The 14,528-nt window shown below is 36.6% G+C and overlaps 1 protein-coding gene and 1 long non-coding RNA gene across 2 annotated transcripts in view; one reads left to right on the top strand and one right to left on the bottom strand.

Moving 5' to 3' along the window:
• LOC143902349 (uncharacterized) overlaps positions 1 to 10,278 on the top strand; it is a 44,365-nt gene extending 34,087 nt beyond the window's left edge. Inside the window, exons 2-4 of the long non-coding RNA XR_013258339.1 lie at positions 2,557 to 2,844; positions 4,115 to 4,326; positions 7,818 to 10,278. This is a non-coding gene — a long non-coding RNA (uncharacterized LOC143902349). The remainder of the gene's footprint in view (positions 1 to 2,556; positions 2,845 to 4,114; positions 4,327 to 7,817) is intronic.
• Positions 10,279 to 11,275: 997 nt separating this feature from the next.
• Osi20 (DUF1676 domain-containing protein Osi20) lies at positions 11,276 to 13,334 on the bottom strand. The gene is made up of 2 exons (XM_077415363.1): positions 12,572 to 13,334; positions 11,276 to 12,175 (listed from the first exon to the last, which is right to left on the bottom strand). Exons 1-2 carry the CDS (start codon positions 13,125 to 13,127, stop codon positions 11,937 to 11,939), a joined length of 795 nt encoding a protein of 264 aa, XP_077271489.1. The 5' UTR covers positions 13,128 to 13,334; the 3' UTR covers positions 11,276 to 11,936.
• Positions 13,335 to 14,528: the final 1,194 nt, after the last annotated feature.

Here is a 14,528-nt window from a genome sequence, read left to right as displayed (position 1 = left end):
TTAAAAGCTTCTTATTATGTAGAATTGTCTGCGTCAATTGATTTTACAGCATTATTTACAATTGGATTATTATATTTTATCTTCACATAGAGTAGGTATGAAATTAATCGTAATTGCCGCACAGAACTCAATAATGCAGCATGATTGTTGCAACCAAAGTCGAGGTCACCTGAAGTATTTCTTGCAAACTAAGATTGCCGGGATAATAAAGTTTTTCTCAGTCGCGATTTGCGATGAGAAACGGTCACTTCGCTTAGATATGCTTGCAGTTTATTAATGGATCTCTTTATAATATATTCACATCTGTACGACTGTGCGTTTATTAAAATTGTTTTTGTAGATGTCTAAGAAGAAAATTGCAAAAGCTTATCAATGCATACGTCGAGTATGTGTACGTGTACACTGACAATGAGTTGAAGATTATTCTTATCTATATTTTTTTCATTCCTTAATAGATTTCAATGTTTCTGTGAAAAATGTGGGAACTCGGTATGGTACCTGTTCAAAGAAAACCTAAATGAATTGTTTACACTTTAAATCATTATTATTTCACGTTTACTGCCGCCTTTTATTTTACGCGTCTACTCTCTTTCTTGTGTTATAATATATGATCTACTTTTAACAGATCAGGTATGTTCGGTTTTTTGTAATACCGTTATGGGACCTATACAAAGAGGAAAGCGACGATCTTGTGATTTTGAATTAAGCAACAGAGAGAACCTTAAAGATACTTAAAAAAGACATAAATATTCTTAAAAAAGGAAAAATTTGCAAATGCTATTAAATTATGGTTCACGACCTTGCATTTTTATGTGTGACTACTTCCTTTTTAGTCTATTTCAAAGAAGATTCTACACAGACACGCAACTATATTTATGAGACCGATGGACTTTTTGTGCTGATTGATTTGTTACCATAGATATTGAGCTATATATATAAATCGTCTTTAAAAGAAAAGAATGTAAGTTTGAAACATAAATTTCAGTAAAATATAGCTAGTACAACATATCAATTTCAGTACAATTTATTGAAAATTCTTATGTTAAAATAAAGAATATTATTATAGATAAATTTCAATGTCTTATAAAAATTAAATTAATTTCTTATAATAAAATAATAATAATAAATAAGATAATAAATTTTACATTAATTAATCAAACTTTAAGTTATATTTTTAGTTTTTGTAACACTTAAATACAAAAATTTGTTCACGCTAGGAGGTTAATTCTTTAAAGTGGCTGAGGAAAGGTAAATGACCAACCATTAAAAAGTACAAATGTTTTCATACCAAAATTGTGGTCAAGCTCATTCACGTTGTAAGATATACGGTTTTGACCCTTTCTGTATCCTTTATGCTTTTAACCTTTGTATTTCTTGTATTAAAAGTGCTTTTTTTTCTGCCTGTGTTAACGCCTATATTTTCATTCGTTACCACAACCGTAAATACGGTCAACTATAATGCCTAAAACACGAAGATTCTGACTGTTTTAGTTGGAATTTAAGAGCGCAGCGGCCATGCGACACATTTTCAGCATTAATTGGAAACGTATCTTGATAAACGTAATCACGATATTATAAAGATAAACATCACATTAATATAAACATGACATCATCATAAAAGCCAAACAGATTCGTGCGTTATTTATGTCAAAAGCGCAATACGGCTTTTAAGGCTACAATTTATCGGCCATTTGTGTTTCTTAGTTTTACGTTTTATATATCTAGTGTTTATATAGAATTTTATTTAACAAACTTATTTTTATATTTTACATTTAAAAATTTTTGTTGTGCGTAACTTAAAATATCAATATGATTGTAATGTATAACCCGGAACGTTAATTAAAATTAAAACTAATGGAAATTATTTTTTGCACAATTATACTGAACGCTCTAATGTAAACTTTACATTCCGTTTTTAAATACAATCATGAATAGACATAAAACGTGATTTTCCAGACACGTCGAGATACAAGTACAGTTGCATATAATACGGTTAAAATTAGTTCCTCGCACATTAATTGTCCTTTGCACTTTTTTGCGCTTTATTAACACCTTATTTGATATTAACATCATGCCGCTAGCAATTAATTCATATAACAAAGAGCATCAAATCTCGATGTAATTGGTGTTGAGGACTTGTTGAGAAAAACTGTTTCATTATATATTCAGTATTACCATTTAGCTTTTCTCAAGCGCGTGATCATTATAAAAATAAATTTTATTAATAATAGAAACCAAGATAAAAAAATATTTGAATAAAGAAGTCTTTTGAAAAAATATATTTTTCAAATTATATATAAATGAACAATAAAATAAAATAAAAATTTGAATATTAGCAAGCTTATTAATGAAATAACTGCAAATGGATGGCAACAAAAATGCACATTAAATTTTGTAGATTGTTATAAATGTTAAAGAAAGCAATATATAAGCATTATAAGCAATAAACGATAATGGAAAATGGATATGTAAAAAATTTCGTGTATATGATCTGAAATTATTGATGTATATGCTACGTGTTATAAATACATCTCTAGGTCGAATTTCTTTGTCCAGGAAAAGCGGTTCTTTCGTCATCGAAGACTGTGAGAACGATCGAGTCCTTGGAAACGATCCCCGTCTCCGAAACGCGGAAGCTGCGCGTAGATTACACGGACCACAGTTAGACGAGGGTTGCGAAGAGGCGGAAGAAATGAAGGAATAAAAAACGAGATGCCGTAACCACACCACCGCCGCTTAAGGGGCAGCTTGCCGACGAGCTGACCTAACGGGACTACCGTAACCGCCCCTCGCATCGTAGTAGGGGATTAAAAAATGGGATGAAAAAAGAAAAGAGATTCGGAGGTACCCTCAACCCTTCCGCATACCGCAGTGTTAATCGCGAGCCATTTGGAAAGCACCTTTCTTCGATCCGGTTTTCTCAGCAACCCCTTCCTCTGCTTTTCCTGCTGGTCCACACATCACTCCTACCCCGAATTCGAAGGGAGGAGGAGAGAAGGGGATCACCAATTTTTTTTCACCTTCTTCCACCGTCGCCTCCTTACGCCGCCTCTTCCAGATCGCGGCCAGACCACTCGAGAAAGACTACTCTTCCTCCACCAGGTGCCTGAAATTTCGCCAGCTGTGTGCTCCTCGTCACTTCCTGCTCCAAGAAGCAATCGTCTTGAAAATACCTTAATACCGCGAAACTTTAGTCCTTTGACCGCGGCGCTTCGTCGTCTATAACCGATTTATTTTCAGTGCAGTTATAATTTATGTACGACTATCCGGACAATCCTAAAATTCAAGAAACTCAAAACTCAAGAAATTTTTTTACATTACAGATAACATGAAGTTTATATGGCGGATAATCTTTTTTTATGAATAAAGAATTCTGATATTTTAATCGTGGTACGCGGCGAATATATTATAATCCGAGTGTCTCAATCGGTGCTCATGGCCACGAAGTTGCAAGATATGTAGCTATACCAACGCCGACGTGGACTACGTGGAGGATGTTGATCAATATTAAAACATCATCCTATGCGCCTCGTCCAAATATGGCACGCGACTTATGTTAATTTGAAATAATTACGTGTGCGTCTTTCTAAAACCGGATTTTACGGCTGCTTTGTACGCTTGTTCGTTAATTTGACACATCAGCATTCCCGATTAATTCACATAAACGACATTTTTTTACGAAAATGTCATAACGAACATCCTCATTCCTGAGTATGCAATTTCACGGAAATGAGTAAAAATACATGTCATATGTCTCATTGAAAAAACTCATTCTCCTGTTCCTTCCCTCTCGCACGGTACTTAGCTGTGAAAATGAGCATTGAGACTGTTTGAATGAAGATATATTGACATTTGTTATACACAGATTTATTAATATTAATAAGCCAGTTTTGATATCTATATCCTTATTTAAAATACTTCACGTTACATGTCATCTCATATAATTTGTATTCTCATATCCAAATTGTAATTGGTATCGTTTATCGTCCATATTTCTAATTCTTCATTTTCTTTTTTACCTTAGTATGAAACATAACATATACGCAACTCATTTAATTCCCTCTCTCCCCTGACAGCCGATGAGTGTCTTCTGTGTATCACTTTCGGTTTTAAGGAAACCTCCTACGGCGTCCATGCAAGAATGTATAAAATCCATGACGGCACCACGTAGGAATCTCCTTTCGAATCCTCGAGGAGCGAGGACGACGAAGAAGGCTCAAAGGTTGCTGCTCGCTTGTATGTACGCGCATCTGCCGCCTCGATGATAAGGTTGCTTTCGTTGTACCACCGAACCGCGGGCGGCTGAAAAGAGTGAAAAGACGAATCGTAAGTTGTGCAAATAATATTCTCTCGCCCCTTTCTGAGATCCGCCCTTATCCCCTCTCCACATCATCTACGGCATTTGTTATTTTTATCCCTCTTTGTCTGTTTTTCCACTGTCTAAACCGCAGGTAGTATGCGATGGACCGCGGCGCGCCGCGAACAGGCTCACTGACCCCTGAAAATATGCGGATAAGCGCAGAGGAATCCTCTGGTATCCTAAGCACCTCAACGTTTCATGACGCACCGATGCTCGAGCGCGATGCGTTAATTGCCAATATACGAGCGTATCGCAAATATAAGCGATATCGTATGGTAATCGCGTTTAATATTCCTTATTAATCTGTCCGTCGCGCGGTTACAGAACCGTGGCAACGTACGACGAAATAATCGGCTATCATCAGCCGATGCCACACGCATTCCCGAATCCCGATCCTTATTCCGCGACTAGATCTATCCCGCACACCGACCTTGAATCCTATTGGATTAAAATGAAGACGTCCGCGCGAGAAGGACTTTTTTAAATCTTTTTTTTAACAGTCGCGATCCATTCGCCCGATTAATTTGCCCGGTCGACGGAAGACAGGCGCGATGCATTTACGATGAAGATTCACTCACGATTCGCAATTTATCACCCGCGAACGGACGATCCCTGTGCGCCGCGTGAGGATCGAAGACGCGTTCGTCGAAGACGAGTTGAACTCGATGAACCGAGCCGGTGGCTCTCGTATATTATTGGTGGTCCATAGAAAGAGGGCACGAAAGCACGCGGTTCAGAAAGCGCCGGTTACATTTAGCAAACACGAAGTCCATTGATCGGCTGGTAACGAAAATACACGGTCATTCCTAATCGTGCGTGTCGCCACGTCTAGACGTTCCCGATTAGCGAGGGAAGGCATCGATGTTCATTCATTAGTGGCGCCAAATGCATCCGTTTTCTCTGCTGTCTTGTTGATTCTGATGACTACTCAAGTATTTACAATCAAAACAATCAAATTATAGAAATTATAATATTTACGCGAAACTGAACATGTGTCAACTGGTAATTTTTATTTATTTAATTATTAAAAGTATGATAATTATTTACGGAGCTCTTATGCTTAATACAGAAAGAAATAGAATAATTAAGTATTGATTGAATCATTAACGAATTTTAATTCTTTTTTTATTAAATATAATATGAAATTCACACACACACACACATATATATATCGAACAACATTATTATCATTATAATGAATGATCACGTATCATTCATAGCATTCGGGTGCGCCTGGTTGATTACGTAAATCGAAGGTCACGGTTGCCTTCGTGAAAAATGCCGATGACTCAATGGTTCGCCACACGGCGCGAACTAAAAAAAAAAGGATCCGACAAAAGGCACGGGAGAATCGGACATAGAAAAAGAAACGAGCAGTACGCCGTCGTCCTTTCGCGGCAAGGACGACGCCGACAGCGCAGGTTCCTTTTCTCTGTGAGATATTGAAGTGTACCTAGCTGGCCGCTTGCTCGCCCGCCAGGATCGTTACTTATATCAAGAGTCGAGTAAATTTTGTGTGTTTCCGCAACGTCAACCGCTTTCGATACCAATCGCGCGCGGACCTGACGATGGAGATCGGCCGAACAACAATGTACCGCTCATTTTGGATTCTCGCGCGTCCATCGTCCATCTCCATTCAGATAGCGATCGACCGATCATGAAAGGAATCCGCTCGGGAATCTTCGGGAAAATCGACACGCGTTTTCATCCAGCCGTACTATTTGTAAAAACACAGGAAAGCCGGAGATTGCAAGCCCTTTACGACCAACCCTTCGTCCCAAAAACCCATCGATGAACGGCGAGAGAATCGGGAGAGAATAGAGTCGTTAGCGAGTGCCAAAATAAATAACTTAAATCGCTCTCCCCGGCTTTTACCTGTCTCTTGAAAGATGCGCACCTTTCTTTCACGGGTCCCATTACCCGACACTCGTCCTTACGCTTTCTCTCGAGAATTCGTTATCGATGGTATTGGATCTATAGCCGGCAAAATATTGACCATGAAGGCGACCAAATTTGCTACACCTATTACATGTCGGTAAAAGAAAAGCGTTCTCGAAAGTGTTTCCCTTAAGAAAAATTTACAATGCGGACGCATGAAATGTCACGTCGTACCGGGATTAAATGTCGCTTTGCACTACGTTATTGTAGGACGCAATGGTATTATCCCGAGAAACGGTTATAATGGAAGTTTCTATACGCGCGCGTGTACCTCCAACATTTCTCTTTATACATACAAAAAGTGCTTTGAAATAAAATATTGCAAAACTTCAAAAGCTGATATGGTATATGTTGCGTGAAAAGAGTTTATCTTTAAAAGAGTTAAATTAATTTTTGGATAAAAAATTTGGTACATTTTACATCAAGATGCATATAATAGTATGTTATTATAATAATTTAAGAAATTCGAATTATTTAATATATAACAATATAAGATATTAAGTAAAAGAATATTGTAAGCAATTTACTATTATGTAAAAAGTTTTAAAATATGTCCATTCTTGAAGATCTTTATTAATAAAACAAAATTCAAGGTTCAATATGATCGAGGTTCTATACGATTCTTTGAAAGGAGATGTAACACATGTATACGCGCATTTTAAAGTAAAAATAGAAATTATACCTGGAAAAGGTTGCTACCAAGGGAAGTATAGAGAATACCTGTAGTGATCGATTACGATTCACATGTTAGTTTTCGAAGGTCACATTAGATGTAATTGTTCCGGTATGCTTGGCTTAGGACATCTCCGCGAAAGAGTCGCGTTAAAAGGAGCCTGTTAAGAAAAATTCGCGCTGGCATACGCATCAAATGTCACATCACGCGCGATTAAATGTCGCCGCGCTGTACAGAGCTGTACAGAGTAATGGTATTATTCAAACTAGCCATATAATTATGGTAATTGTGCGACAAGATTTGCAGTACGCAGCAAGTAAACGTAGAGATTTACATGCTTTATTAAAATTCAATTGGTCACGCGCGCTATGTGAAAATACTTTATACGAAAACGTTATTTAAACGAGCTGAACGATATATACGAAATTGCACAATTTACCAGCAAATCCGACATGCATAACCACTGCATAATGAGATTGCCGAGTGTTGGGACGTCGAGTATCAATTTCATGTTACATAATGGAAGAGAAGAGAAGCGGGAAGCGAGAAAGAGACGAACACGGCAGAATTGAAGTGTGTCTCGTATCCGCGCTAGTCCACACAAACTTTCTTATATTCCGCCCCGTAGCCTCTCGCTTCCGGTTGTGTAACAGGCGCCTACGCCACACGTTGCATCCACCGCGTGTATGCATCATTCTCTTCTCCTCCTTCTCCTCCTCTTCCTCCTCACTCCTTCTCTCTTTCTCTCTTTCTCGCGGTCCTTTCCGCGCGCACTCGAGCACCCTCGTTGCGCGTTATGTATACCTTCACAAAAGATCGCTAGTTTTATACGAGCTTTTTTAATAGAACTCGTATATAAAAAGGAAGGCAGAGGGTACACGAAGAAGAGAGAGGACCCGTGCAGCTTGTCGATAGCTCGACAAACGCTGCTACTTTTTCAGTTGCCGGCCGACTGTCCATATACCATCAGAAACAGGGAATACGAATGCAGGAAGTAACGTATCCTGTGCGACCGATAGCTCGAGGGCCCTCGTGCGCTCATCTCCTCGTCTAGATCAATTTGCCCACCTGCGTGACGTATATGTCTCTTCCCGATATCTTTATGTGTCAAGAAGATTGGGAGACTTTAATTATACTATCTTCCCGCTGCGCGAGTAACGACGCATCGAAGTGAATGCCACCGTTAAGTATCTCTGCCATTCTCGCCGGAGGTCTTCTTCGCGTTCGTGAGAAGAACGATCGCATGTAAATTGTAAATCACCCGCGAAACTGGAGCGCATACTCTAGTTTCTCTCAGCGATGTAGGAAAAAATTAGCGGTAAGAGAAATTGGTCCTTATCGATGGATAATTAGTTCCTTGTGAAATTATTTAATTCCACGTTGTTATCCACAGACCGCTGCATAATTCAGATCGTAAATAAAACAGATATAAAACGAAGGAAGAAGAAGCGCGGTTTTGGTCGACCGTGAGAATGTGGTCGCCCAAAAATATCTTGAAACCATTCTCTTGAGGTGTTTCGGAATGTATTAAGGGCGGAAACGGAAGGATATTTTCCGGAAAGGGTTGTGGGGAAAGCATTTCTGTATTCTGTCAGGAAATGCGTTTATTATACACGCAAGCTTCGGCAAGAGATAAGATCGACGAGTCTGATTTATATATTTTATGCCAAGATATAGAAGAAATTCCTTATTGCAGTGAAAACAGGAAAAAATAAAAAACAGTAGTTTATTTAATTTATTAACAATTTATTTATTCGGAATTTATTCCAAAATATAAAACAGCTATAATTATATCATATACACTTAAAATTTCTTTCTTTCTTATTAAAATTATTCACATTTGCGTGAAAGTATAAAGGCAATAAGAAACAAGCTGTTTTCGCATTATGTGATTATAGAAAGAGAATTTGCTTGCAATATTTAATTTTATGCAAACATATTATAAAATACTATGTTACACTATATATGTAACAGAATAATATACATACGTATGCAACTTCTTAGATTTTTGCGAATACTTGAGTCTTTGGTGCAGGAATGTGACATTTTCCGTCAGCGTTGAAATATCTCGACGCGGTGAGAACAAGCTTATAATGCTTTACAACGCGGAAATGCAGTGGAAATCGAAGGTATATCTGAAAGAAATTTGCAATCTAATGGTACCAATCATATACGAGTAAAACTTGATCACAACATGAGCGATTCTTTCTACGTAGTCGCCATATAACGTCATACGCGCGAATACCCGGAAACTCTCCGCGGCGTTCAACACTGTAGATCCATACTATGATTATTAAAATAATATACGTACTTTCAGCAACATTGTTAGCGTAATGGAAGATTTCACAATCGCGCACGATCTTGAGGATGAGATAAACACGCTTTCTAAAGAATATGTGTCCTACTCGGCGCGGGCGCAGGATATTGGCGTATGTGGAAGCAAACTGCTTACGCAAAATCGATTATGGGATCGTATGCAAAGTAGATGCATCCTGCTGTTGACCCCGCAGACCGCAGATATCTTTACCTCAAGCGTTCTCGGATGAAGAGAAATCGCGCTTTCGATGAATTAGACTGATCCGACTGCTCTTCGCTTTCACTGATTGCTTTTACTTATTACAAATGTAATTCAACGATGACACGGCGAAATGTACTGGGCGGTTTTCTCTCTCTCTCTCTCTCTCTCTCTCTCTCTCTCTCTCTCTCTCTCTCTCTCTCTCTTTCTTCGGTAACAAAAAGAAAGGATCTGTTTTATAGTGCATAATGTGAAAAACCTAAAACCCAAAAAAAGATTATTTGTTGTGCTACTAAGATATTTTAAGCTTTTTCTGACTATCGGATTTGTAAACCCTTTTAGTATTAGGGCAATTTTACCTGATAGCTTACCTTGGAATCTTGGAATGCATCAACTTTTACTATGTCTTTTAGCCTTTTGGTCAATGTGATTTTTTTTTAGCACCGAAGAAAAGTGAAAGTGAAAATATTACTTTAACGAAAGGGTGTTTAAACTGCATATCATTGAAAACGGATAGTTCAAAGGACAATTGTTTGATGAGAACAAAAGAATTGTATTGGTCGGTCCGGAACAAATAGGAAATCAGGTTTATAGTTTACTTGGAATTTGAACATGAAAACGTGCCATAATCTGTTAACGACAAATAGCCCATCAATTATAATAATAACTGTGACAAACACTAAATGTATTAAAATATGCAATATGTGCTATTTTCAGTATTCTAGTTATCAAATAATATTCTGAAAAAACATAACTTACAACCTTATTATATCTGTTGGTATAATAAAATGATTTTCCGCTTGTTAACATCAGATGAGAATTACTTTGAATGAAAATTAATTATTCGAAATCATTTTCATAATATTTAAAAATGCATGTAAGTAATAATTGTGGTTACGTATTTGTAATTTAATATTTATAATGAAACACTGATAATAACGTTTGAGATAAAACTTAAGTCATTTTTTACAAAGATTATTAACGATTTATAACAATATAAAAAATTGTGACGGTCGATAAAAACGATAGATTGTGTGATCCATGGATCATCCGGGATCGTTCCAATGGTTTCTTACATTATAAGCGCCATCTCACATTGCTTTTGACCATGATATTGTAACGATATTACCAGCTGGAGAATGTACAGTTTTCAAAGCTTAGATGTTCTTTTAAATAAAATATATGATACTTTTATTTTATTAAAAATTAAAAATTAAATATGCATTTTGGCATTCAATATTAAATGTCAAAAATCACTGTAAAAGGTTTCTTGCTAACCATTTTTAGAATATATTGAGATATTGCATAAATATAATTTAGTAAATTAATAATTTAAAGTAACAATGTAATTGTTATTATTTTTTTATTATTTAAATGCATTGTGAATTTTATTCTTTATATTATTGTAATCATATTGTTTAAAGGAATGGCAACAGATTTTACATACACTGTAGCATAGCAAACATCTTACAGGGGCTTGATGAATCTTATGAGAGATTTAATTATACGATATATTCTATTTAATTACGCAATATAGATATGACTTATCTAAAATAATTAAATTTTTAAGAATTATATTTAAACAGAATAATAAATTTCTTTCGCCAGTATATAGAATAACAATTAAAGTAATTTAAATCGACCTGACTGGCAATATATATAACGTCTTTCCGATATGAACATTGAAAATTATATTTAATTTATTTATTTGTCATATTTAATTTGAGAACATTAGAGAAATTGCATAGAAATAAAACTAGGAAGAGAATAAATATATGTGAAATATCAATTTACTTTACAAAAAATGCTTTTATTAACAAACGCGAAGGTAATAATAAATAGTCACACGAAAAATAAATAATCAATATCCACCGAAGAAATAATTTTGTATTGCCTTGCAAATATATTCGACAACATATATTGACGATGTAATTGTCAATATCTTTTACTTACACTTTAAGGCATGCAAAGATGATCATTACTTCGGTGCTTACATGTCACACTTAAAAAAAAAGACGAACGGTCGTATCGATATTCTCTATAATTCTCCAAAAAGAAAATTTAATTTAATTCTATTTGCCAACATATTTTCCGAATGTCAGGCATAGCAATGTCACGATTAAAGGGAATATTGTGTATTCTTAAACTTAATCAAAAATTTAATTAGCGCAACTAATTTTTCGATAAGCTAACAAATCTGTCGAGCTCGATGCGAGTTTTGTCGAACCGATAAAACGATTCTACGATTATAGTCAGCACGAAGCCGACAGTCTTTGAATTTGAACAAAACTGACGTCGCGTCAGCATCGATCGTCAGTGAGCTACTTGATTATTTGGCGTGCGTTTCTTTGGTCGTATATCTTATTTGCCGACGTACGATGGGGAATGCGTTTACGAGGGCAACATCGAACAATTGATCGATGCGTCGTTAGTGGGACATTAGAACGAGTTCAGTTGTAGTTCGTTGAGCTGCTTGAAGATGAGGACGACGAAGAGGATCCTACTGAGCTGGAGCTGCTGCCGGGCGAGTAATAGCTATAAGCAAGATTTTGGGCTTCCACACCATTGGTCGGCGTCCAAACGCGGGAATAAGGACCACTGCCGTCCCACGTATTGACGGGGTCATAGCTCGACGTCGTCGAGAGCATAGGTGGAGCACCATATGTTGATGCCGGTTCCATGGACATTCCTACAATCGTAAAAATTTCACTTTTTATGCATTCCATCAAAGTTACGCAGTGCAAATGTGAAATTTTTCTTCGTGCTGCAATTATTCTCCAAAATTTAATAGAAATCTTTATGTAATGTCTTTTTTTATTTAATAATTAATTTATTGAAATGTTATAATAAAAATTAAATTAATATTTTTAAATAAATAAAATTAATAAACATAAAATAGTACATATTTTTTTATAGAAAAAAAGTGAAATTATTTTGTATAAATGAGTTAAGAAAAATGAAATTATTTTAGAAGTAACAATATATAACGTACTACCTGTAATTTTTACTATAAATGTAAAAAATTACTTTTACGTTGAATATTAGAGAGGTACTGGAAGGATTTATTAAGGATATATAAACGTACCCATCGGCATCATCATGCCACCTTTCTTGAAGAGCTGCATAGCAACAAATCCAATCACGATTAGAAGAGCAAGCTTCGACAAGACCAGAGCCTTTAGCGCTTTTAGTCCAATAATGGCGACAAAGATGGGCATTAGAGCCTTCAACTTCAATTTCAACAGCAGCAAAAACGGTAGTAGGAGTTTCTTCTTCAAGAGTCCTCGAGCTTGACTGGTAGCTACGTCATTGTCCTTGAATTCAAGGTCAAGGTCTGTCAGGCTCCTGTTAGGTCTGTACTTCAAACTAGCATCGACGAAAGGTAAATCAACTCCATAATCGAAACTCTTTAAATACTTGAAGGTCCTGGCAACGATTGCTTCGTCGACGGTTTCGAGCGATCTCGCTTCCGTGGTGGTTCCCAGTTTGTTGTCCAGATAAGCCAAAACTTGATGCTTCAAACAAGATGTCCAGGATTCTGTCTTTATGCATTCGTTGAAAGAATTTGTCAGAAAGTCCTGATTGGCTGTGCAAGATCCAACCAATAGAACGATCACGCCTACTGATACTATCAGTCGCATGTCGGTATCCTTTTCCTTTCTTCGACGTTTTGTAGAAGATTAGTCGAGTCGCCCGCGTTTTTCTTCTTCTTCTTCTTCGTCTCGTATAGATTCCACTCGCCGTTCTCGCAATACCGCGTGTCAATAAAAGCGATCGATCGTCCACCCGTGCGAGCGAGCGATCATCGGCAATCGAACTGCGACTGACGGAGGAGTGGCTCGTCCCTTTTATTTAATTTGTCCCCCTATGAATCTATGTTATTCGGTCGCGCATGCCGGGAATCTACGATTAAAGGGAAATTATTCAAATTTCACTGGCATAGAGTGTCGTACCTCCAATCCCCCTCGAACCTCCCTCATGCTCATTCACTCACGCGTGTACATGTATCGATTGTTGTACGTCGCGTACACGATGGCATGCAACTCATACGGGAAACGGAACTTTCGTCTCGCGTCTCTTCGCCTTTGCAAGTCTCATTTGACTCGTCGTAAACTGTCAGGCGCCGTTTCGCGGCCTGTATGCCTTCTATGATTTAACAGAATGAGTAACTGTTGTCGCTGTAACACTCCAGAAAATCGCAAGTCATGCGTATATGCGCGCGTACGGTGATTTAAAAGGATACGATACCTACTGCTATTCTAGAGTTACGATGCATCACATTGTTTTACGTTTTACGTTAATAACTGAAACTGGACCGACATAAATCTTACAATCGCAATCAATTAGACAAGATGCCATCTTCTACATCCGTCATGGATTGTAGAGAGGTCTAGGTTCGAGTTCGAACTCTAGCTGGGGTGATATTTTTCACAATAAATTCTTTACAGTGATTTTAAAAGGATGTTTATTAACATTACAAGTTAAATAGATTATCGATTTAAGTGGATGGATTTATACTGTTCCAACAAGAAACTGTGTTTTAAGACAAATAATCGGTAGTTTATTGAGTTGGGAAAAGTATACTAAATTCACACAGAAATATTGTTATTAGGCTATCAATATTTAGTCCGACCAAAAATGGCATCTCCTCTGATTGATTGTAACTGAATTACGATGATTTATACCTGTTATAATGCTGTAACACTTACTTCGTGCATATGACATTGTGAACGGCAATGAGCATTTGTGGAGAAAGCAGGATAAGTGTAAATTTTGTTATAGTTAAAAAAAGATAAGATTTTTATCATAGAAAAATTAGAAACTATACATTATGCACTCAAAATGCTACTACGTTATTTTAACTTCTTTTTTTTAATATTGATGGCAATTTTTTTTTCTAAATATTAATTTATAAAATTACGTTATTTTATTTTCAAAACTGATTTTGTGCCATTTATGAGATATATTTATGTTCTCATAAAGATAAAAAACGCACTTCGATATTTTGTTGTGATATTTATTTCTGTTTTTAAATTAAAATA

Source organism: Temnothorax americanus, unplaced genomic scaffold (genome assembly GCF_048541705.1).
Source record: "Temnothorax americanus isolate GAGA-0224 unplaced genomic scaffold, ASM4854170v1 Scaffold4, whole genome shotgun sequence".
NCBI lineage: Eukaryota > Metazoa > Arthropoda > Insecta > Hymenoptera > Formicidae > Temnothorax > Temnothorax americanus.
The sequence above is the reverse complement of the archived record's forward strand: the minus strand, read 5'-3'. Positions and strand labels throughout refer to the sequence as shown.

Excerpts from the sequence above, each read along its gene's own strand:
- Osi20 (XM_077415363.1), bottom strand. The coding sequence starts at position 13,127 with ATGCGACTGATAGTATCAGTAGGCGTGATCGTTCTATTGGTTGGATCT. Across the intron at positions 12,176-12,571 it reads TGGCATGATGATGCCGATGG|GAATGTCCATGGAACCGGCA; the intron begins GTACGTTTATAT and ends TTACGATTGTAG.